Genomic DNA, 26256 nt, shown 5'->3' on the forward strand with positions numbered 1-26256 from the left:
GGACTAGTACCACAAAGCAACAGGTCTGTGAGTTAAAGAAGTAAATGGTAGTACCTCTTCAGCTTAATTCAGACAATGTGGCTTCATGTAGATATTACATCATAAGTGCTGGACATGAAACAACTTACCGTAACCTTCCGCCGTCAGGGGGTTCCAATTAAAGAGACTAAAGACAGATTAGTGTAGCAGGCTAGTGGCATACACTCCCCATACACACACATACAGATGTGACGCTAGTAGACTACACCCCCACTACCTCCGTAACCTTCCGCCGTCAGGGGGTTCCAATTAAAGAGACTAAAGACAGATTAGTGTAGCAAGCTAGTGGCATACACTCCCCACACCACACACATACAGATGTGATCCTAGTAGACTACACCCCCACTACCTCCGTAACCTTCCGCCGTCAGGGGGTTCCAATTAAAGAGACTAAAGACAGATTAGTGTAGCAGGCTAGTGGCATACACTCCCCATACACACACATACAGATGTGACGCTAGTAGACTACACCCCCACTACCTCCGTAACCTTCCGCCATCAGGGGGTTCCAATTAAAGAGACTAAAGACAGATTAGTGTAGCAGGCTAGTGGCATACACTCCCCACACCACACACATACAGATGTGACGCTAGTAGACTACACCCCCACTACCTCCGTAACCTTCCGCCGTCAGGGGGTTCCAATTAAAGAGACTAAAGACAGATTAGTGTAGCAGACTAGTGGCATACACTCCCCACACCACACACATACAGATGTGACGCTAGTAGACTACACCCCCACTACCTCCGTAACCTTCCGCCGTCAGGGGGTTCCAATTAAAGAGACTAAAGACAGATTAGTGTAGCAGGCTAGTGGCATACACTCCCAACACCACACACATACAGATGTGATCCTAGTAGACTACACCCCCACTACCTCACCCCTTTTCCTTTCGCCCCTCTGTAGAGCATGTGTGAGATTAGACCCATCTCTCCGCTTGGTAACTCTACCCCAAAATCCCAACGCTAAGTGCGGCTTAAATGATTAGCTTCTGCTAGCCTAGGAGCGTGAGAGAGCGAGAAAAGACAATGGCCATTCACCCACTGTGCCGCAAGGAACAGATGACTGAGGCTCGGAAGAATAATGGTAACCCCTGGAAATCCCTGTGTGATTAGTCCAACAGCTGGAGCACCCCTCAGACGTCCCCGAAGTACGCATCGCTCTCCACCCCTCAGCGCCACTCAGACATGTGTGCCCCCCGGCAGCCCCTGTCGCCCCTGTACGATGAGCCCTGCACCCCTGACACCTACGCCCAGGAGGAGAGCTGGCCCAGGCAGCAGCCAACGGTAAGCCGACCACGATACTGGATCCATGTGTCTCAGTTTACACCACAACCGCACTCCCCGCCAACTCTCACACACATACTGTACACGCACATATCACATATGCACACATGAACTGTACAACAAAAGTACACACATACACACAACCAGGTTGTGTGCACCTGATTGTGTACATGTGCATATAGACGCAGGCACATGCATGCACGCATACAGGAAGCGTTTGACCAGGGGGTGACTGACGCAGGCAATGGACAGAGGCTAAGGGCTGCATGTTGCTGATGACTAATTGATTATTTCTGATGCATAATAAAGTGGACTGCTGAGAGATTAAATTCCTTGTCACTAGCAACGTCCTGTCCATATACATTACCTGTATTTTAGAGAAATATGATTTAATCGATTGAATTGAAGTTTTCTGTCTAGGTTTGTCTAGATTTTAGACACCATATTGACACATGGGGGTGCTTAAGGTTCTCGCCAGTGGCTTTATATGCAAGACTGTCATTGGACAGGGACTTCAATTCCAATTACCACGACTACAAATTTGACCTGCTGGCTTTTTAACGCTTGCACCCTCTGATTCTCAGCAACAAAGTTGGCGAGGACCACCACAGAAGCAGCAGGACCCTCATCTCCTACCCTCCTCCTTCCAGCTGTGCACCCCTCCCCTGGGCAAGCGTTGCAGGAGGAGCCTGGTGCTCTGCCAAGGCCAGGGGCTGGAGATGGAGGGCCCTCGGGGGCCAGCAGACCAGAGAACTGAAGCTGTCCCCAGACTAAGGCTGCTGCCTGCACCCAAAGCAGTGCAAGAGGAGGTGGGACACTCAATGGCTCATATTCACAAAGCATGAATGGTGATCCTTTATCAGAACTCAATGCTTTATTGTTACGGGTCAATACGTTTTACAGATGTAGGATCTTAATTTGATCACTCTTTTGTTGATGAGAATTTTTCTGCACAGCAGGAAATGCAAACTTGTAGTGTATTCAAGGTTTAAAAATGCTTCTGAAGTTTGTCATTTCCACTTTAAAATGTCAGACTTGATTTGCCCTAACGAAAAATATATCAATATATAAAAAAAATGTCCAGTAATTAAACCAACATAATAATTAACATGTTTTCCTGCTGTAGCAAACTGGCTCAAATTAAGCGTTTGAGCCGACATCTGCAGCCTTTACCTTGAATGCAGTCTCCGCAAACGCAGGAGCATTGCCTTTAAAAGGCGCATTGTTGACAGTGCTGTAAGACTTGAATCCTGGCCATAGTTAACGCATTATGGCTCAATCATATTTCTTTCGAATACTTTTGAATAATCTCCATTAGTACTCTATAATAATCATCTCTAAAGTACTATTTGTTGTTCTTGTACATGTGAAACAATTTTCTATCCTCATCTTTTGACAGCGGCTCTTCCCATCGATGGCTGCTATGAACACCCCCCAGATGCCGTATGGTTACTCACCAGGTAAGAATGTCAAGCATGCTCTTGTAAACTAACACGCTGCACATCACAATGCTACAACATCGGTTACCTTTAAACCTGCTACGTTCTTAGCATTTCTGTCATGCACACCATTTCAAACCCGTCTAATACATTGTCATGTCTTCATTCACCCACTACAATCCCACTAAAAGCAAAGCCTGCCTTTTTTTGGTAATCTACTTCAAAAACCTCAACGACACAGAGGTCTGTTCATAGGGGGACTGGAGAAAAAGGGCACATGTGCACATGCAGTATTGTATAATATACCATATAAAACATTGGAATATTGGACTGGGTGTGTCACTGTCAACATGCAGTTTGACAAAAAAGTGCAGGAAATGCGCAGATGTGCCAATGAAATGGAGCTTAGGCCAGCTTTAAATACCATGTGTTCAGGTGTCTCATGGGGGGAAAGCCCAGTGTAACAGAACACTGTTCCAGACAGGGTTACTGCTAGCCATGACTGACAGCTCACAACTAGGCTAGGACCGCTCGCTCTAGCTCATATCTATGTCTCCTTTTATCTCATATAAAAACAGGATGGGATTTAAAGAGGTTATCTCGGTATCTCCAAATATAAACCCACTGTAAAATTGGCTATAACTCAGGACATTATCATGTGATCACCTCAAGTTGTATGTCTTTGCACAAATCATGGGTGCTGTTAGGTATGCAACAGGACGGGTTTTACAGTACAGTAACACTGTGTGTAGCTGTTCACACACACCATGAGAGAGTGACAGTATACATTGGACCTGATCCAAAACTAGTTGCCCAATCTGGGCCAGGTCTTGTATTCTTCTTCTTCTGCTCTTTGAAAACTAAAAGCCTGGGAATCGTGTCTCTCTCGCCCCCACAGATCACAACTCATACCTTGAACCATCCGAGCCAGATGACCAGGAAATGGACTATGACAACATTTGGGAGTATGACTGCAATACCGAGAGAATTCAACCCATGTCTGGAATTTCGCCACACCGGACGGGATTAGACATTGGGGCCAGAGGCCTTGGTGCCATGGCAAACAACCAGCAGAGATGGTTATAAAAACAATGGGCCGACACTCGTCTGGACGTGCGCAAACAACAGATCCCTATCAGAGAGCCATTCAGTAACCCAAGCTCACTACTGCATATCATGGTTGTGCCCCAAATGGCACCCTATTCCCGACATAGTGTGCTCTGTTTCAAGGTAGCCCACTATATAGGGAATAGGGTGTGAATAATGTATTTGTTAGTTGGTCAAAAGAATGCTTTAAGTGGCCATGAGATAAGAGGAACTTATTAGTATTAATGCTGCACTACTGTGTACTGTATGTAAATGCAGATAAACATGATTCAGCAAAAACACTTTCCCACACAACAGCATAAAAAGGTAGGAAACTGAGCCTACCTCTGTTTACGTAGCATTGATGAAAGTGCAAAATGTACATAGTTTCTATCCCTGAGTGCTTGAACATGTTTTGTTTTTTTACCACTGTCATTACACTGCATTTGGCTTCATTTGAATTGAGTTTTTTTGTATTATTTATGGGCATTTTCTTTTAACACCGTCCTGTTTAAATGGTTTTATTTTGTGCAAATGTTTTGATTCATATGTTATATCATTATTATCATTTTTTGCATCATAGACAACGTGTCTTTGGTTGTAAGCTGTAAAAAGCATTCCAGCAAGCTTAATAATAGCAACACATCAGGATAATTTATTTAATGTTCCGAAATAACAAGGCAAACATTGATGGCTTGAATGGGCTTTCTCCATTGTGTTACTGCTGCAAAATGTTGCTTGTCTTTGTGGCTTGTTTCTCATACTTTTAGGTGTTTATTTAAGTTTTTAATATAAACTAGTATTGATATTATTAGCATTATTATACTGTGATTATTTTGATGGATGTTTAGTAGTAATTATGACCTAAAACATACTAACATGACAGACCGGACAGTAGAGTCCTACTGTACAATAGACAAGCTCCTTTGAACTAATAGAAGTTGATAAATCAGATAGTATAGGTAAGATTAACTTCAAATCGAATATCAAATGTACTGAGAGGAATGCAGTACAGTCATTTGAAGGAATGTGTATTATTCAGTCAAAACAAACACATTTTACTAGTCAACTGTTTTTCATTTTGAAAAAAATATAGAACTTTGGTCAAATGAGCACATGCCAGTAGGTAGAGTGTTATTTCACCCCGGATCAGAATCTGTGATGCTCCTCTCATTCTCTCTCATGGCACAACCTCGCTCTCTGCTGGTGTAAGACAGTCATCTCTACAATTATATTGGAACCCCATGTCTATGGAGTGCCTGTCTGATGCAAATGGCCCAGTAGGAGTTAAATGTGATGTTATGTGTGTTGTTAGGATTGCACATTTTAAGAGCAAAAAACTACTTTATAGTGGTTTATAATCTGGCAGCATTGACAGTATTGTGGAGGTAGTTTATACACGGTACTATAGCGCCCTCTAGTGTAGAAAATCTGACAGAACACAGGAAACCGCTGTCAACTCTGAAATGCCATATATTTGAAACGTAATACATCCACAGTTCACAGAACAAACCATACAATGACAGAAAGTCATCTAATAGAGGCCATCAAATAAAACAGCCTTAATTATGTATAAACAAAAAAAAAATGGCACGTATTTGTAGTCCCCTAAATAAATCTGGTTACTGGCTCAGAGCTCTAACCGCTAGGCTACCTGTCACCCCATATAATACACCTTTGTTTTGTACTGGGGTATGCGATGATTTCACATAGTAAAATACTTTGAAGTTGATTGAATAATCAAACATAGCTATATTTTTATATCCATTCTGTACCTTTACTTTACTAATATTTGTCATTCAATTCCAAAACATACACACTATATTCATGTCCTCATCCTAACACATTGACAGTGTATATCTCTTAGAGCACTTTCCACTGGCATCTTATGTCTCTTCTCTACATTTTGGTACCTTCATTATGAAATCTCAATAGATCTGTCTCTTTTTGTACGCTCATAAATATCATACATCTCTTACCCAAGGATGTTGTCATCTAAACCCTTGTTATAGGTTATATTTATCCAAATGACATTAACAGACCTCAAACACACTTAAAAATGGCATAGAGGATTATTATCATACACACTATCTTGACCATTTCAGTGGATTGGACATGTTTTTTATTGCTAACTTTGATGTTCATAAGTTATAGTGCAAACATTTCAGGCACAGCAAAACATAGCTTTAGCCCTCTATTTTTTTTAAATTTAAATATCTATATTTTTACAAGCGGAAACCACAGATTTCACTTGCAGTCAAAGGATGGTCCATGCTATACGGTATCCTTGGGTCGTCCCTACCCCATTGAAGTAGAAATGTCAAATGGTTAAGGGGTTAGGGTACGACGTCCCAAGGAACCCTGATAGGACTGAAGCACCCAAGATGAATTCAGTTTCCATGGGAGTAAGGGGTAAACTTAGGAAGGACGTAGCTGTGCATGGTGACTGTCCCTGTATCAGATGGAGGGTGTTTGATGTTATGGCTTCTCTCCAGATGCCTCTTCCCTGCCTTTTCTCCGCAGGTATCGGATGGCAGACAGCGCACTTATGTTGGCCAGGAGAACTGTGCAATGTTCCGTGGGAAAAAAATATCACATGAGCCAATAGCATGACTGCATCATTCTTGACTGAAAAACTAATGACATTTTCTTCTTATTGAATTGAATGTTTGAGACATGTTGTATAATAATGTAATCATATAATCATATAATATACATATATAAACTCATAAGAACAAATAGATTGGGGGGGAAAAAAAGGTATTAGATCTAGTTTAATACTAGACTAGAATATAACAATATTCTTCAAAATATAACATTGGCTTTAAAGGTCAACTGCCCCTTAAAACCAACTTATCTTGTTTAAAACAGCATGTGGCATCAAAATGAGTAAGAATAGTTCATTTAAACCTTTATTTAACTAGGCAAGTCAGTTACGAATACATTGTTATTTGCAATGACGGCCTACCAGAAGGCAAAAGGCCTCCTACTGGAGCAGGGATAAAAAATAAAAAAAATAGGACAAAACACACATCACGACAAGAGAGACACCACAACACTACATAAAGAGAAACCTAAGACAACAACCTAACAGGGCAGCAACACATAAAAACACATTATGGTAGCAACACAGCATGACAACTACATGGCATCAACACAACATGGTGGCAGCAGCACAACATGGTAGCAGCAAAAAACATGGTACAAACATTATTGGGCACAGTCAACAGCAACGAGGGCAAGAGGGTAGGGACAACAATATATCACGCAAAGCAGCCACAACTGTCAGTAAGAGTGTCCATGGTTGAGTCTTTCAATGAAGAGATGGAGATAAAATATTCCAGTTTGAGTGTTTTTTGCAGCTCGTTCCAGTCACTAGCTGCAGCGAACTGAAAAGAGGAGCGACCCAAGGATGTGTGTGCTTTGGGGACCTTCAAGAGAATGTGACTGGCAGAGCGGGTGTTGTATGTGGAGGATGAGGGCTGCAGTAGGTATCTCAGGCTCTCCAGAGGGTAGTGCGGTCTGCACAACGCATCACCGGGGGCAAACTACCTGCCCTACAGGACACCTACAGCACCCGATGTCACAGGAAGGCCAAAAAGACCACAACCACCCGAGCACCTGCTTGTTCACACTGCTACCATTAAGAAGGCGAGGTCAGTACAGATGCATCAAAGCTGGGACCGAGAGACTGAAAAACAGCTTCTATCTCAAGGCCATCAGACTGTTAAACAGCCATCACTAACATAGAGAGGCTGCTGCCAACATACAGACTCAAATCTCTGGCCACTTAAATAAATTGACTTAATAAAGGTATCACTAGTCACTTTAAATAACGCCACTTTATATAATGTTTACATATCCTACATTACTCATCTCATATGTATATACCGTATTCTATTCCATCTACTGCATCTTGCCTATGCCGCACGGTCATCACGCATCCATATATTTATATGTACATATTCTTATTCCTCCCTTTACATTTGTGTGCATAAGGTAGTTTTTATTTTATTTTATTTAACTAGGCAAGTCAGTTAAGAACAAATTCTTATTTTCAATGACGGCCTAGGAACAGTGGGTTAACTGCCTGTTCAGGGGCAGAACGACAGATTTGTACCTTCCGGTTACTAGTCCAACGCTCTAACCACTAGGCTACCCTGCCGCCCCAGTTGTTATGAATTTGTCCGATTATTTGTTAGATATTACCGCATAGTTGGAACTAGAAGCACAAGCATTTTGCTACACTCGCATTAACATCTGCTGACCATGTGTATGTGTATGTGACCAATAACATTTGATTTGATTTTGATTTGAGATAGGGGGGAGTGAGACCTAAGAGGGTTTATTAAATAAACATCAACCAGTGGATCTTGCGATGGGTACAGAGATGACGAGTTTACAGAGGGGTACAGAGTGCAGTGATGTGTCCTATAAGGAGCATTGGTGGCAAATCTGATGGCCGAATGGTAAAAAACATCAAGCCAATCGAGAGCACCCTTACCTGCCGATCTATAATTCATCCGTAATCTAGCATGGGTAGGATGGTCAGTTTGGCAGCTGTGGTGAAAGAGGAGCGATTACGATAGAGGGAAACCAAGTCTACATTTAACTTTAGCCTGCAGCTTTGCTATGTGCTGAGAGAAGGACAGTGTAACGTCTAGCCATACCCCCCAAGTACTTGTATAAGGTAACTACCTCAAGCTCTAAACCCTCAGAGGTAGTAATCACACAGGTGGGGAGAGGGGCATTCTTCTTACCAAACCATATGACCTTTGTTTTGGAGGTGTTCAAAACAAGGTTAAAGGCAGAGAAAGCTTGTTGGACACTAAGAAAGCTTTGTTGTAGAGCGTTTAACACAAAATCCAGGGAGGGGCCAGCTAAGTATAAGATTGAATCTTCTGCATACAAATAAATTGAGAGAGCTTCCTAATTCTTGAGCTATGTTGTTGATGTAAATTGAGAAGGGCCTAGGATCGAGCCTTGGGGTACTCCCTTGGTGACAGACAGTGGCTGAGACAGCAGATGTTCTGACTTTATACACTGCACTCTTTAAGAGAGGTAGTTAGCAAACCAGGCCAAAGACCCCTCAGAAACACCAATACTCCTTAGCTGGCCCACAAGAATGGAATGGTCTACCGTATCAAAAGCTTTGGCCAAGTCAATAAAAATAGCAGCACAACATTGCTTAGAATCAAGGGCAATGGTGACATCATTGAGGACCTTTAAGGTGGCAGTGACACATCAATAACCTGAGCGGAAACCAGATTGCATACCAGAAAGAATACTGTAGACCTCAAGATAGCCAGTCAGTTGATTATTGACAAGTTTTTCCAAAACTTTTAATAAACAGGGCAAAAATAGAAATAGGTCTATAACAGTTAGGATATAACAGCTTGATCTCCCCCTTTAAATAAAGTACACACCGTGGCTGCCTTCCAAGCAATGGGAACCTCCCCAGAGAGGAGAGACAGGTTAAAACGTTTGGAGATAGGCTTGGAGATGATAGGGGCAGCAACTTTAAAAAAGGAAAGGATCTAAACCATCCTTTCTTTTTTTAAAGTTTTTGGTCATATGTTTTTTTGGGGTCAAGTTTCAGGAGCTTATTTTGCGCCACGGACTCAGTGACTGCCTGCAGTGAGAAACTTTATCGTGGGGCAGAGGAAACAGAGGGAGGAGCATCGGGGAGAGTCGCATTAGAAGGGATGGAAAATGAGGAATCCTGACTTAATGAAGTGGTGATTAAAGAGCTCAGCCATGTGCTCCTCGTCAGTAACAACCACATCATCAACATTAAGGGACATGGGCAGCTGTGAGGAGGAGGGTTTATATTCTTTAGGTCTTTATCCATTTTTCATAACTTCTGGGGTTAGACCCACAGAGAGAGAACTGTTCCTTGAGACAGTCACCAGCAAAGCACCCCCACACTATCACATCTTCTCCTCCATGCTTCATGGTGGGAACCAAACATGCGGAGATCATCCGTTCACCTACAACGGTCTCACAAAGACAGAACGGTTGGAACCAAAAATCTCAAATTTGGACTCATCAGACTAAAGGACAGATCTCCACCGGTCTAATGTCCATTGCTTGTGTTTCTTGGCCCAAGCAAGTCTCTTCTTCTTATTGGTGTCCTTTAGTAGTGGTTTCTTCGCAGCAATTCGACCATGAAGGCCTGATTCACACAGTCTCCTCTGAACAGTTGATGTTGAGATGTGTCTGTTACTCTGTGAAGCATTTATTTTCATTTATTTGGGCAGCAATTTCTGAGGATGGTAAGTCTAATGAACTTATCCTCTGCAGCAGAGGTAACTCTGGGTCTTCCTTTCCTGTGGTGGTCCTCGTGAGAGCCAGTTTCATCATAGCGCTTGATGGTTTTTGCGACTGCACAAACTTTCAAAGTTCTTGAAATGTTCCGTATTGACTGACCTTCATGTCTTAAAGTAATGATAGATTGTTGTTTCTCTTTGCTTATTTGAGCTGTTCTTGCCATAATTTGAACTTGGTCTTTTACGAAATGCAGTTCAAGAAATAGAGTTTAGCAAATATTTACTAAATAAACTAAAGTGAAAAAAAGGTAACACGAAAATTACATAACAATAACGAGGCTATATAACAGGGGGTACCAGTACTGTCAATGTGAGGCGGTACAGGTTAGTTTAGGTAATTTGTAGTGACTATGCATAGATGCATAGATAAATAAACAGCGAGTACCAGCAGTGTAAAAAAAAAGTGGAGGGGGGGGGGGGTCAATGTAAATTGTCTGGGTGGCCATTTGATTAATTGGTCAGCAAACGTATGGATTAGGGGTAGAAGCTGTTAAGGAGACTTTTGGTCCTAGACCTGGCGCTCCGGTACCGCTTGCCGTGCGATGTCAGAGCAAAAATCAAGCCGTGAGGTCGAAGGAAATGTCTGTAGAGCTCCGAGATGAGATTATGTTGGGGCACAGATCTGGGGAAGGGTACCAAAACATTTCTGCAGTATTGAAGGTCCCCAAGAACACAGCGGCCTCTATAATTCTTGAATGGAAGAAGTTTGGAACCACCAAGACTCTTCCTAGAGCTTCCCGCCCGGCCAAACTGAGCAATCAGGGGAGAAGGGCCTTGGTCAGGGAGATGGCCAATAACCCAATGGTCACTATGAAAGAGCTCCAGAGTTCCTCTGTGGAGATGGGAGAACCTTCCAGAAGGGCAACCATCTCTGCAGCACTCCACCAATCAGGCCTTTATGGTAGAGAGGCCAGACGGAAGCAACTCCTTAGTAAAAGGCAATTGACAGCACACTTGGTGTTTGCCAAAAGGCACCTAAAACTTTCAGATCATGAGAAACAAGATTCTCTGGTCTGATGAAACCAAGATTGAACTCTTTGGCCTGAATGCCAAGTCTGGAGGAAACCTGCCACCATCCCTACGGGGAAGCATGCTGATGGCAGCATCATACTGCGTGGATGTTTTTCAGCGGCAGGGACTGGGAGACTTCAACAAAGTAGTGGGTAAAGGGTCTGAATACTTATGTAAATGTGATATTTCAGTTTATTTTTAATACATTTTCCAAAATAAAAACAGTTTTTGCTTTGTCATGATGGGGTATTGTGTGTAGATTGAAAAAAACAATTTAATCAATTTAAGAATAAGGCTGTAACGTAACAAAAATGTGGGAAAAGTCAAGGGGTCTGAAAACCATGCTTGTTTCCAACAGTTTCTACCAATTGCAAAGACATCTGAAGTCATCGGTGGTCACAGAAAGACCGATAAACATCTTGATTTTGTGTTTAGCTGAGATCTTCTATGTATAAAGCGACACGGCAGGGAAAAAATAAAGAAATCATCTAACGAAGCACGTAGCTGCTCTATGAGTGGTCTGAGCAAATCATTAAATAACAAGCATTTTCAAGTGTAACTTTAGTAACAATGGTTTTGGGAAACATCTCGGAGATCTAACCATGCTCAGACAAAGGTTCTAACGATGGACTTAGCCTTAAGGTGCTATTGGGAAACCAGGCCAAGGTCTATAGAATGTACATACCAGCCTTCCACGCATCTCCAGCTTGTGGGTTAGCGGACTTCAACACCCAGGAGGCGAATGCGATGCAGACTAAACACATGTCTGACTGTCTGAGAGGTACAAGGGAGGCATCTAATCCTAGAAAGGACACAGTATGTGGCTGTTTAAATAGTCAAACACAATGTATCACATTCAAGATTGAACATTCTCTACTGTTCCGTACTGTGCTGGCTTGGATATTTTCTTTTCACACCGTCCTCTCCAGCACGTTTCCAGCAACTATCGTGGATGTGTAATGAGGCCAGCGCAGTACAAGTTGGCTTGGCTCAGTAGATTGAAAAATATATTTGACTTATACAAGTATAATAGAATAGATGGCAAATACCTATGCAATGGTAAAGATGACACACAGGTGAAACTGTTTGTGTGAGTACTTTGGAGTACTTTGTGTGCTCTTTGGCTACAAAACTAAAATATAAGATCAATGGGGACGTGGCATTGCTCAGCTGTCTTGGGAGTACAATTGTCCCCATGGAGCACAGAGGAAATGGGCTTACTGTGGTAATGCACGTTCACGCAGGGAATATGTCCAGGAGGAGATCATTGATCTCAAATCCCATACCTGCTGCAGACAGACTAGGCCTCATTACATTAGGCAGGAAATGTCCTGTTCTTTCACACTGTGCCCTGATCAGGTTCTAGCCATAGCGATACCTGGACTAATTCCAAACAATCTAAAGTCTGACACTGGGACAGCTCTGTGGCACCCAGGTATTTCTGTGCACCTTAAAGGGATGTTCTACTAAAGAAAAATGTCCAATTTGGCTGTTGTTGACTCCAAGACAGTTTTTGGATATGTGTTTTGCTAACTTCCCTTTAAGGAAAATCTATGGGTGAATCATTGTTGATCACCATGTTAAACACATTGTGCTATGTGTGTATATTGTGCTATTGTGTATATGTGCGGTCAAGGTCACTGTTCCGTCTTAGAGCTGCTTACTGGATGGAATGGTGCTCCTTTGGCCACCATGGTGGGCCTATTTATACTTACCATTTGACGGCAAACATGTGAATAACGCTTGGCACTAGGCAACTTGAGATGACACGGACAGTGATTGAAGAAGAGTTATCACGTGCAACCATTCCTCTGGCACTTGGCGTAGCACTACTACGTGCGTCTAGTCAATGTTCATTGAGAGCTGGATTGAGGGAGCACGATCACAATAGTTAGTGATCGATTATGACTAAGGTCTTCATCTAACATGTGATTGTCATCAACTATTAGATTGCACTACCTCTTGCCAGCTTGCAAAATTTGGCGTGGTAAATGACTTGTCTGGTTGATGAGACGTCAGCTAACCAGATTACAACCAGATAAAAAAAAAAACATCCTTTTACAACCAGTATACAACTTGGCCATGATGTCAAGAAATGTATCAGTTTTCCCAGCTGGGTTAGATACATTAAAAAAAAAGTAAAATACTTAAAGACTCCAAGTGCTGAATGTGCATAGTAATGTGTGTGTGATAATAGAGAAAATGGCCTTACTGGGATTAGCAACAGCCATCTGCAGATCCGGATATCTCCTCTTCTGTTCGGCCAGCTGTCTGAAGATCCTGCCTTCTAGGTTGTACAGCAGTTGATCAGGAAAAGGCTGGTCTTGGATGCCCAGCGTGTGGATGGGTCTAATGCTTCTGCAGAATGAACTCTTGATCTCATCCACAGGAACCAGCGACCAGGAGTCAGATCTCTGACTTCGGCTGGTGGAGCCAGTGAGGCGGACCTTCCGTAGGGAGAAAGAGTTTTTCCAGAAGAAGTTCTCACTTAGACCCTCGTCTGTGAAAAAGTCCTCATATATGTCCGGAGCCACTATTACACCTTGAGTCTCATTTGGCTTATGGTTCAACCGCGTGATCACCCGGATCGGACTTCTGACTTGGTTATCTTCCTCATCCGAGTCTGCAGACGAGTCACTGGAGAAGAAATGATCGTAGGCCTCAGGGAACTGAAGATTCTTGTTGGCCGAATGCCCGCAGGAAAAGATGGGCAACAGCTCATCCTTGTTGTGGATTGATGCCTCCCTGACAGGGTAGAAGAAGCTTCCTGCATCAAACTCGGAGTAGAAATGCTCATAATCAGGGACTGAATCACTGTTGACATAGTAGGCGGCCATATTGTTTGTTTCCGATGGACTGGCCTCGGATTTATTTCCTCCAAAGATGTACTGGATGATCTCAGAGAATGAGATCTGATTGCTTTCTGTTGACACATCCTCCGAAAAAGATGCTGAAGGTAAAGAATTCATGCTACTGTGCTGCCTCACTAAATGTCCATCACTGCAGGACTCCATTTCTGGTTCTCTTTCCTCTGATATGACAGCTGGTAAGGCCTGACCTTTCAACACCTGGCAAAGTGGTTCAACTTCCAGAGCTAGTAGGTTCTGCACGCTGACGTTTTTGCTAATTTTTCTTACGTACTGTGGGGCACTGCCTGAAAATATTGGTCGGGGGATGTAACTTGCGGAACTTAGCATTGCAAAATTTTCTGGGTATATACCAGCCCTAACGCTAACTGAGTCTGGCTCGCTTTCCCATAAGATACCAATAGAGTTGGATGATTCATTTCTCGTGGTTGGATCAGTGCTTGGATTATCAGCATTTGGATTTTGTGAGAATTTTTTGTCAAAATCAGAAATGGTGGAAATGTCGCCACTGGAGCGGTGAGGTTTGGAGTCGTCCAAGTGAGTGAAGTAGCCTGAGTCTGCGGCATCAGAGCTGTCGGCTGCCTCAGCCTCTGGTGGCTGGGGGAGAACACTGGACTGGTGGGCATTGCTGACCATACGTAGTCGCAAAATGTCATTAATGGTCAGCTTCTCCATCTCATTCCAAAAAGTGGAGATGGCATACACAGGACGTGCTTCGTCGGGTGCTTTTTCAATCCCCTCGCACTCTGCTGTTTTGGCTGTGCTAACAGTGTCCTCTGTGTTGACCTCTATATCAACTTTGAGTTCTGGAGTATCTTGAGACGTATCCTGACTGTCATGTTCAGACATTTCCCTTGTTGCTTTGCCTACAGAAAGTTCTGCTTCTTGACCATTGAATCTGGTTTGAATATCAGGTGTATCAGAGCTTTCAAATAACGTCATTGGCAAGTCTATGTCAGTGTTACGTTTATCTGGCAGTGCTGTCATATATGTTTTGTTAGACTGAAACCCAACCATTTGGTTACCTTCCATTTGTAATTCAGGGGATTTCGAAAGTGAAATATTTGATTGAGTTAATGGGACATTCTCTGGAGTACACGAATCAGGGTCTTTTTCAGTGACATAACTTATGTAAGTATGATTTATTTCATCTGCCTGATTAGAGTTCATAGCACTCTTTGGAATAACAGAGTAACAAGAGACAGTATAAAGAGGTATTGCTAATACAGGATTAAATGTCTGGTTTCCATATGTTGTTTGACTGATTACGTCATCTGATTTTGAACAGCAGGGCTCATTGAAACTATTGATTTGGCCAAGTAATGGTGTCTTGGTAGGTTTTAGTGTTGTGTTAGTGCTGACCACTTCTGATGGCATACTCTTATCAAGAGTTGGGATGAGTACATTTTTTAATTCTTGGTGCATCTTGAGGACTATGTTTTCATGAGCAGGCAGCTGCAATGTGTTTGAAACAACACCACTGCTGCCTTTAGAGATGAGTAAGTTGTTCTTTCTGTGTGCGGTGTTATGCTCTGTTGATTCTGATTCTGTATTGAGAATCTCAGATGAGGCGTCCCTGTTTTGAGTCTTTCCATTCACTTCGTGCAGTTGCAGAGGCCCAGACTCCCTTTGATATTTTGTGATGTTATCTGGGCCAAACGTTGCTTCCTCTGTGACTGGAGATGACTCACTAGAAGCACAGGTGGACATTGAGACTGGCAATCCAGGACATTCTTTAGATTCTGTTGATGGCTGTAATTGTAATGTGCTGCTTGGCTGTAAATTTGCTGCCACATTACCGTCATAATTAGGTGTTGACAAACCGCTGTCAACACCTCGACCTGGTGGGGATGTTGATCTATCAGTGCATTCACTGTTTACAGGTAAGCTAGATTTGGCTTGTTTGCAGTTCGCCTCCATACCAAGAGACTCAGCTTTTACTGGCCTCAACTCATTCTTCTCAGTTAGTGTTTGACTTTGACGGTCTCTTAGAAGGGGAGTTGGTAAATTGAGGCTCACTTCGTCATGCTCCACTGCAGTTGGGCCAGGTGTCACATTGTTTCTGGCTCTCCCTTGGAGTATTTCTGAGTGTGTAGATGGACAATGAAAACTCTGAGTTTGGTGAGCTGAGGATTTGATATGCTCACAGCCGGCTTCATTCATGCAAATTGCAGTGTAATCTCTTGATAGTCTTACATGAGCATCCATTTCTATTCCCCGTGCACATCTCTCCGCCTCAGAGTCACTATGATTGGCAAAGAACTGCCTCTTGTACCCTTGGCCAGCGTCCACAATACTGACCTTTTTTTTTCTCCTTCTCTTCTTTTTAATGGTGAATGTTGGAGACTGATCTGGGCTCCTTACGCTCTGCTGTTCTGGGTCTTTCTTTGGTGATGTGACAGCAAGGTATTTGCCTTCTGTTGATTTATTGTGTGGCATCACTTCAAGGTTTTTAGATGAATCCCTATCAGGGTTAAGGCACGAATCAGAGGTTTTCCTAAGAAGTGGTTTATCTAACATGATATCCCCATTACTCTCATCACCCACACTTTTGCATACAGCTAACTCTGAGTTCAGCACTTTCCCAGAGGCAGGTGTCTTTAATGAGTCGGCTGTCATTTCCAATATTGCTTTGAGTAAGTCACAGGATTGACCCTCCCTTTTCAGCCTCCCTGCTTCATTTGCTGGCACCAACATCCAATCCTTCTCTCTGATGGCCAACTCTACATTGGGATTGGTGGATTTGTCTGTCTTGCCCTCAGAGGCATCATTGACTGGGAGCTCAGGAGCCACCTTGGAGTCAGGCCTATCTGTTGTGTTGGCATTGTCTGGCTCTGTGGTTTCCATGCCAGTTGCTGCCTCACTGCTGGCAGACAGGGAGTTGAACTCTGGGTTGTTTATTGGCAAAGCGTCGTCATTGGCTCGTGGCCCATCACCACACACCTCCCCCTGAACCACCTTGCTGCTTTTCCCCACTGTTGCTTGGCTGTGTTCAATAAACTGGTCAGCCTCTGGGAGACTTTTAAGCCTCTCAAAGAACCTATTGATAGACTCCAGGTGCACATCCTCATCCTCGCTGCACGACAGGACATTCTCCAAGCTACCGACACCGTACTTGTTGAGGTAATGCTCCACGGGAGAACCCTCGGAATCCCGGGGGCCGTCCATGGGGCAGACAGCCTCCCAAGCATCTGACTTGAGGTCAGCTCGCAGACCCTTGTCTAAGAAAGTGGACCCTCCCGCATCATCAACGTCACTCAAGCTGTAGTCACTAATGCTAGAGTCCAATCCAGCCAGCGCGGGGGGGTGGAGGTCACACTCCTCGCACTCCTGGAAGAAGGAGTCCCAGTCACCCTCGGAGACGTGCACACTGTGTTCATAGTCATCCATTGTGAGGAAGGGTTACAAAACAGTTTCACCACTACCTGTGAAATAAATCAACACTGTGCTTTAAATGTCACTGCAAACATGGTGCGACACCTGAGAAGATAAAGATACTCGTGTCTCAAACTAGTTCAACAAAAAAGTGGGATTCTTAACAGTTCTACTGCAACGAATGACAGATAACTTCAACTCTTGAAAATCTTTGTTTGCTATCAGTTTAGGCTACATGATGTCTCAACCAAGAATTGGCTACGTTTGCCAAGTGCATTGCGAAAACTTGTTTGAGAAGAGCAACTAAGACTTGCCAAGCAAAAAGCATTCATAGATAATGTCTGCTAATGCATGATGATATGCTTTGTGTGGGCTATGAGCCCCCACTTCATGTGCAATTTCTTCTGTCTAGGTGGGGAGATTTAATCATTAACTAAAATAAAAAGCTAGTTGTCATGAAATTCATGTATGTCACAGATTCACTAACTCCAACAGTACTTGAAATGACCTTAACATTGAAATTACCTTAACTATTAAAGGACTCCCCCCACACATCTGTATCAGAAAGTGTATTGTCCATGTGTGCAGCCATAAGGTCCTACCTGTTAAGCCTCCTGCTGCTGTGCCACTCCTATATAGAGTGTTATGCTCCGGTGTTCCAGCAGTGGCATGCTGTTTCTCTACGTGTCCTCTGGTCGGCCGTCCATATGTTGTGAGAGTGCAATGTGTCAGGCCCTATGATCCGTTATAAATAGAGAGGTGCTTCGGTGCCTCTTATCACGTAATACACGCAATGCTCCAGTCTGGCGCTCGCCATCATTCCCAACAGAGGTATAACGTTTCAGCACCGTAAATAGACGCCACACTCACAAAGTGATCACAAGATCTTGAATGTCCATGTGATGTTAATGTAGTTTACCCACTTTGTCACACCTTCTTCATGCCAGTTAGACAAAAAGTGGTCTTTCGTATAAGTTTATATTTTGGGGGTTCCTTGCTTCCTTGTAGTAGTGAATTAGACAGATTCATTCTAACATTGGTTGTATGGAACAGCCAGGACATAACACAACTGTAACTGGTGTTTCTGCAGTAAAGTCTTGCGAGGCAGCTAATGCTCCTGACAATGGCCACACTCCCACGGAAGAGGGTCATTTGTGGCAGTCAGTCAGCTGATACATCGCTGGTATGATGTCACTGGGTGACAGAGGATCTGAATCTTCCCCTTAGACACACTGGACACTGTGGACAGTCAGAGTGAATGCCAGAAAAGGTTGGAGTGCTGGAGCGGCCATGGAAAAAAATGGATGCCAGTTTATGTGAGAGTCGTCTGACACAGGCCATCTTGCAGCCAGAATCTAGCTATCTGATCCCTCCATGCAGGGCCAGCTCTAGCCTTTTGGGGGCCCTAAGCGAGATTTGGTTAGGGAGCCTCCCCACCAAGAGGAGAAAAAAATGGTGTCCCCTCTTGACAGTGGAGAGAACAAAACTATTTTAAAGTACATTTCCTGCATTTCTACACATTTTGCCGTGGAGCATAGAGAAAATGTTGCAGTTTTAGAGCAAGTTTTCTGCAGTTCTATATATTTTGCCATTCGGAGGCGACCGTTGGGTCCTAAGCAACTGCTTATGTAGCTTATGCCTGGAGCCGGCTCTGCCTCCATGTGGGAGACAGAATAATTCTACAATTATTTCATCTGGATACAAAAAGTGAGTGTGTGCAAAGTGCAATAAAGTGCTAAATAAAAACTTTGCCATGTAACCTTTTGTATTCTTTCAAGCATGGCAGTAGATTAGGATGTATTAGATTTTTTTTTGGCTCCTTTTTATGGTTTGAGTGCGATCAACAGCTGAACTCTACAATAAATCAGACAAGTCAAAGAAGTGATCCTGAGGGTGATATCGACCATCCATATCTTCACAACAATCTATGGTTCTTATTCTGTTATTTTACGTGACTTAACTTTTGCATATACATTGTTTAAACTGTGAGGACTGCCATTCAGATGCCCCAGGATTAAACTGAGGTGGGTTTAAGTCTTTGTTTACAGCTATCAGAATGATTTAATGAGAACAATGGGATTATGGGGCCATCCCTGCTCTAAAAATGTAATTGACTTAGATATCAAGATAGCATATAATTTATGACCTCATTATCAACACTTAATCTGGGCATAATAGACTGCTGATGTGTCTTGATTGCAATGGAATGGAATGACAAGGACATTGACTTTAGAAAAGGTTTAGATACAGAAAGCAAACAAGGCGCTTTCAAATTGTTCACCATATTGTCAGAAGAGTAGCCTACATTTGGAAACGCTTTCATCCACAGGGTTGGCTCACACAAACACCAGTTGGATTCCAGTCTTGGAGGAGAGACGGTTGTTAAGCATTCCGAACTTGCGTCTAAAAACATTCAGGATTTGCATCTACACTCCACATTCACAAACTCTATGACTATCCACGGCCACCACGGCCATTATGCGCCCTGATTTTCACCACTAAGGCTAATTATGGGAAAACAGCCCACCTAATTAACAAACTGCAGGCTGGGCCGTGTGCCCAAAAAAGCCCTATCAATGCATCTGGTTTCATAAAGAGACAAACCAGGGCCTGTGTGTGACTACTGCACCTGGGGCAAGAGCAGTGGGCTGTTTTGACGTGGGTGGGATTCTGTTGCCATTGACAGGATTAGGCCCTCATGAAGTCAGTTTTGGGGATTAAGATCAGAATCTGTTTGGACTACTTAACAGTAGCTAAAGCCCGGTTGGTTTGTGCTAATTGTTTCACCGTGTCACCTCCGGCAATTCAGCATATATTAAACAAAGCCTTGTAAACAGAGCCATTCAGAGGGCAGACATAGCGACATGATGTTGTTTATACAGAGAGGGTTTGTATGGATATGCCGCACTGGCTTGCATGCCTTGGTTGATGGAACCTCAAGTACCTCACAGGTGGCACAGTCAGTAACATTTTCTATTATGACCAAGAGGGGGGAGCACTGTATTCTGTCTGGAGCATACTATGACAGAACAGTTGACAAAAGAGGCTGTTTTAGAGGCTTGGTGGTTGTTTTTGACAATTTGACGTTACAAATGCCTCACAGGGTGTTTGAGGGCTATGTTGTTAGGGGATTAAGTTTGTTCAAGTTGAGCTTGACAACACAGTGAGCAAGACAGCACAGTCCCATTTAAACCACTAAAGCAGTGGTTTTAGCTGCATGGCACAAGTAATAAGGTTAATGTAAAAATGTGTGGTTGGTAATTTCAATGAATATACCCATTCAATTCTTGAGGAATATAATGGAAAAAATGCTTTTTGAGTGCAGCTCCTCCTGGTTTTCGTTGTCATTTGATACTTTGTTAACAAGACACGTAGGCATAGGCTATGGCTTCAAAAAAATATGTTTTGCTATCATGTCAATCTCAGTGTCAATTAACATGCAGTTAAAATGACAGATTGCGCCTTAACATGATCATTTAATTAGATGTACGGTTGAGTGCCTTTCTCTTCCTACTGTCTTGAACTCAACTCATGTCAATATATTTTTTTAAATCTTTTCCGACTGTCGGTAGCCTATCTAGCCTAGCCTAGCATACAGTCTTTTTGGATTTGTCATATTACCCTCGACACCCGAAGAAAAATTGTCTACACATAAACCCATCAACTGTTTTCAATTCTTCTCCTCTCATCTTGGTTGTAGCTTGATCTAGGCCTAAGATTAGCCCACAGTTTATCCTACCTCAGCGCGAGAGAGCGCCTTGCCAAAGGCACAGTTGGGACTGTGGGACAGTGATTACCGCATGCAGACAATCGTAGGATATGAAGGTGAGGTGTCAGTAGTGCGACCCCGCGTGTTGGATCAACCTGCAAACAATGGTTGTGTTCCCCTGCTCAGACATTGCATGCATCAACCGAAGGTTGAATGCCACGCCATCATCTGTACCTCCAAGCACCAAATTGCTATAACATATGATGTGGTTAGCTAATACGTAAAATACCTATCCAGGCGTTGTAAGATCTGGCATGTGTCAGCAACGTCTGAGCAGAGTAACACGACCAAGACATTATTGTCCTTAACTCAAAAGCAGCTGAAAACGTCTAGGTATCAGTGCACTCAGTATTTTGGAATGATCATGTCCTAATAACAGACCCCCTTTGACAAAAATAATGGTTACTCAACTTAAGTTTCAAGAAGATCTGTGTTTGATTTACGATAGCCGAAATACCACTAATTTAAGGTACAGTTTAAGGACCCCTGAAATGAATAATTGTCTATACAAATAGTTGAATTGGTTTGACACATAGACTTATCGTTTTACAGATCTTCAATATCAAATGGGCTGCGATTGCGAATAGGCTACACAAATTGGTTTAGCTGAATTGGCCATATAAAAGTTGGAACCTTATTTGATATTCAATTAACAACATGGATCCAATTTTGCCCTAGAGAATAACCGACAGGCTAGGCTACATCAATCTCAACCTATTCATTTTAGACTACTATGTGGAATGGGCCTGGATAGGCCTACCATCTAAAGTAAAGTAGGCTACAATACAGTAGACTACAAAACAGCCAAAAACAGGCAGTGGCAGGAAGCCCTTTCAATGCATTGAGTGAACACAAGATGGAAATGAAGAGCCTTCAAATCTTAATGGATTCACAGAGATACAGAGTTTGAGGAGCAATCCTGGGTGGGCGCAGTTGCTTGGAATCGAGGTAGGCTACAACCTGCAATGGTCCTGTTATGATTTGTGATCAAGTTTGGCTGAAAAACAAAATCAGGGTTGTGAATTTAACGTCAGAATGCACATGTTCAACATTTCAACCAATATTGATAATAATAGAATTCGGAAAATATTACATTTAATTTTGGGAAATTGGTGTTGAGTGTTTTTTCATTTGCAATTTACGCAACATAGTGAACGTAAATCTCACTCAAATTAGTATTATATTGTATGTAACGATTGGCATGGTTGCATAAGACAAAGAGTTAGTCCCAACTCAAACACCACATCGGAAAAAAACCAGTCACTTTCTCTTTTGGAGAGCGGGGATAGAGTGCCGTCTGAAACAATATAGTGCCCCTCTTCGGACTTTTGACTATAGTTCGGCAGCCTCTGTCGCTCTTTTGGCATGTTGCGGGTGAAGCACACCTGTTTCACGCAGCGCGCCAAAGCTGGTGTGTATTAATTCGGCAGATTCTGTTGCAAAACGTTTCTTAAACGGAAGCAAATGGAATGAAACAGGGAGGGACATACCTGAATTAGTCCAATATAAACTCTAGTTTTGCTGTTTGCTTCCGTTTGGTTCTTAAACGGCAAACGCTTTCCGTTATGAATACACCCCAGTTCTTACACTGTCAGGCGAAATGGAAATAAAGGTTGTTTCTCTACCATACCCACAACGGAAGCACAACCATGGCCTCGGATTCGCAGGTGGAGGACTTCGGTGAATGTCGCCAAAACGAACAAGGAAGTCTGCTGCTGTGTTGGGAGCGGTTGTAAAGAAACCAATCGGTACATCAAACAAAGTTCTTAACCGTGCCAGCCCGCTCTTAGTTTCTATTCAGTTCGACTCGGCATAAATTCGGCATCTGAACTGTGTGTTACTTAAGGCACAAAAAAAAAAAAACACACAGAAAGGGTGGTTAGTTGGTCGGGTGTGTGGGCATATAATGCGAATGTCAAGCAACGCAAAGGTTGTGTGTTTGAATCTCATCATGGACAACTTTGCCACTACTTCACATGTTAGCTAACCCTTCCCCTAACCCTATAACCTAGCTCCTAACCCCAACCTTAAAGGTCCCGAAAAGTTTAAATCACATTTTCACAAGATTGAATGATATTTGGATGAAACCAGTTCAATTGACTTTAGCTGGTACATTGATTAAGTTTCAACATAAAGTTACTGGTTCCCACCCCCTCTGTGTCAAAGATTTGGATTCAGGAGTCAGGCAATATCAATATCATTAGGGAGAACATTCAATGGGTCTTGCTAGGAAGCTAATACTGAAGGCGGATGCTGTACCATCATTAACAGGGGATCTTGCAAGTGCTGGCCATAATATAAGTATCAGAGTTTGACAAGTCTGACACGTTAGCCAAACATTTTTTTTGGGGGGGGGGGGGGGGGGGTCAGGGAGCGTTAGTTAATGCAACTGTGGCTGTTTTGACTATATATTTTCTGTATCACACTTGATAGTCATATGTTTGTTGTTCTTCCATCTCTAAACCCCCTACATGTTTTCCACAAGGGGTCCTGGTGGCGCAGTGGTCAGAAGCACTGCACCGCAGCCTGGGGTTCGATTTTTGGTTACATGGTTACATGTACATGACCTGGTTACATGTACATTGAACAACACAGCAGCCTGTGGTGTATTTGAAACTTTATTATTCAGAATAACCAATCATATGAATTCCTCAGAGGGTTATGGCTTGAATGAACAAATAGTAATTGGGTTACTGCCCTCCAAAGAGTGTGATTGGCTAATGAGAGGCAAGGTGGTCACCTGGAAAGGCAGTAGGGTTAGTAGGGCTGAAGCAGCAAAGAAGTGGTGGCTAGCTGTGTTACCTGTGTGAATGTGAAATGAACTTACTCAATTGTTTTACAAATTAGCATAGTCTCGGAGTCATCAGTAAAGAACCAGGTTGCCTGATGAGACAGCAGCTATATGCCTGAGGTGTTGGGTGACCCTGGGTGTCACTGGCTGACTGGGATCTGTCTCGTCCCCCTCGGGACGCTGCTGTCATGACTATCTCCCTCATGACCAAGCATTACCCTTTGGGCCCTGGGCTAATTGTTAGAGAAAAACAGCAAAGTCAGCTCTCTATACCTGCTTTTACAGCTGGGATGTTGTGACACATCTGGCTACTCTGAGATAGAATTATGAATAAATTAATGTTTTAAAAAGCAGCTTGATTCATGGAAATCAGTGACTTGCATTGTTGAGATGAAGGTGATTAAGACATGGTAATCAATTTGATTTCCTCTGTTAATGAAGATAATAAGGTCAAATGTCACACTCATTCATAACAGTACCAATGTATTGTATATCATCTGTACTGCTTTTGATAAGCTCGGCCTGGAGAAAACAGCTCATTTCAGGAGAGTTTTAAGATGTCTTACCCCATTTCTACACAATATATACTGAATAAAAATATAAACGCAACATGTAAAGTGAAGTGATGGTCCCATGTTTCATGAGCTGAAATATAAGATCCCAGAAATTGTGTAACCACGCCAGCCCAGGACCACTACATCCGGCCTCTTCACCTGTGGGATAGTCTGAGACCAGCCACTCGAACAGTTGATGAAACTGATTAGTTTTTCTGTCTGTAATAAAGCCCTTTTTTGGGGAAATACAAAATCTGAAATGGCTCCCCAGTGGGTGGGCCTATACCCTGCCAGGCCCACCCATGGCTGTGCCCCTGCCCAGTCATGTGAAATCCATAGATTAGGGCCTAATTAATTAATTTAATTTGACTGATTTCCTTATATGAACTGTAACTCAGTAAAATTGTTGAAATTGTTGCATGTTGTGTTTATATTTTTGCTCAGTATAGTTGATCATTCAGGCCACCTGTAATAGGCGATCACAGTGTTTGCCAGAGGATTAATTTAGATTGAGTGTGGAGAATGATTAGATGAACACTAAACAATGTCCTTGTTTAGATCTATGGAGGTTTGCAGCAACAGCCGACAATGATTCATTGGATTCAGAGAGCAAGCAAGAACATCCTCCCAAACCTCGTCTACTTATCATTTGTGGGCTGTCTCCTGTTTGCTCTGGGTTAAACATACTGGGAGCCATGGGAAGACCCATTCTCCGATGGTGGACTGTTTGGGTTAATAAGTTATCTGATGACAAAGGGTCGACTAGCCCGCCACCTCCAGCCGAGTGATGGCCTTCCTTCCTTGAGCTTGGGTCGGCGGGGTTATCAGCAACAGGGAACAATAGCAAGTGGCACGGTCAGGCAAAGGGGTGCAGTACTGTCAGTCACTTCCTGCATACCTACACAGGCTGACCAACTTGGTCTCAGGACAATTCTTATTATTCTGCATGTAAATTTGTGACAATCAATTTAGGATTAACAAAAATCCAAAAACAATAGGATTGGCAGCACCTCCTACTGGAGAATTGATCTACAGCTATTATTTTGGTCTCCCAACCAGGATTTGAACTTAGCCCAGCTTAGCTTTTATGTTTGTTACTAACTATTAGCAATGTGCTATTGTGAGAATTATTGTTGAGACATCTCCACTTCAAAACTATATAGATTCACTTTTGCTATCAAAGTTATTCCAAAGGGTAGGTTTAACAGAGACATTGAAATGTGACCATACTTTATCACTCATGTGAAAATGGCACATTTTTGTAGAAAGAAAATATAAAGTTGATGAAAATACCCTTCCTTGGGCTAGAAACTCGTTGCAGGTTTTTGAAAATCACCGTTTTGAAAACTTTTAATCATACCCTGTGATGTCACAGGGAAGAATCCCGCCCCACGGATCACAGAAAAGCAATGTGTTTCATAAGGCTCTCTCACAAACTAATGTAACAATCCATTCAACCTTAAAATGAGTAACACATCCATGGCCACATTGAGGTTACTGTAACTATAAATGTCTTCTGTAATCATAGAAACCATGCATGTTCAAGATGGCATGCATAGGTCGTCGCAGGTCTGTGGAGATCTTCACAATTGCTGTAATAATCAAAGCAATATCTTGAATGGCATTGATCACTAGCACTATGTACTTTTAATGTAATCTCAACTGCAGTCCAGGTCATTTGGTTCCAGTGCTGCAGTGCTATTTTTTTAG

General features: G+C 42.8%; 2 protein-coding genes across 5 annotated transcripts in view; one reads left to right on the plus strand and one right to left on the minus strand.

Moving 5' to 3' along the window:
- LOC139416460 (pleckstrin homology domain-containing family N member 1-like) overlaps window positions 1–4661 on the plus strand; it is a 28817-nt gene extending 24156 nt beyond the window's left edge. Inside the window, exons 13-16 of one of the 2 annotated variants that reach the window (XM_071165079.1) lie at window positions 1155–1325; window positions 1910–2134; window positions 2725–2785; window positions 3663–4661. In XM_071165079.1, the coding sequence (XP_071021180.1) occupies window positions 1155–1325; window positions 1910–2134; window positions 2725–2785; window positions 3663–3850 (645 nt within the window). In that variant the 3' untranslated portion in view covers window positions 3851–4661. The remainder of the gene's footprint in view (window positions 1–1154; window positions 1326–1909; window positions 2135–2724; window positions 2786–3662) is intronic. The other variant, XM_071165080.1, reaches the window with a different exon arrangement.
- A 944-nt stretch (window positions 4662–5605) lies between these two features.
- Window positions 5606–18181, minus strand: LOC139416459 (uncharacterized). 3 transcript variants are annotated; one of them, XM_071165076.1, is made up of 5 exons: window positions 18035–18154; window positions 13403–17482; window positions 11876–11992; window positions 8355–8410; window positions 5606–6414 (listed from the first exon to the last, which is right to left on the minus strand). In XM_071165076.1, exons 2-4 carry the CDS (start codon window positions 17445–17447, stop codon window positions 8370–8372), a joined length of 4203 nt encoding a protein of 1400 aa, XP_071021177.1. In that variant the 5' UTR covers window positions 17448–17482; window positions 18035–18154; the 3' UTR covers window positions 5606–6414; window positions 8355–8369. The 3 variants fall into 3 exon arrangements, with proteins under 3 accessions (XP_071021177.1, XP_071021179.1, XP_071021178.1); XM_071165078.1 differs by lacking the exon at window positions 8355–8410 and having other exon boundaries at window positions 18035–18181; XM_071165077.1 differs by lacking the exons at window positions 8355–8410; window positions 11876–11992 and having other exon boundaries at window positions 6094–6414.
- Between the last annotated feature and the right edge of the window lie 8075 nt (window positions 18182–26256).

This window comes from Oncorhynchus clarkii, chromosome 9, assembly GCF_045791955.1.
Source record: "Oncorhynchus clarkii lewisi isolate Uvic-CL-2024 chromosome 9, UVic_Ocla_1.0, whole genome shotgun sequence".
In the NCBI taxonomy this organism is placed as follows: domain Eukaryota; kingdom Metazoa; phylum Chordata; class Actinopteri; order Salmoniformes; family Salmonidae; genus Oncorhynchus; species Oncorhynchus clarkii.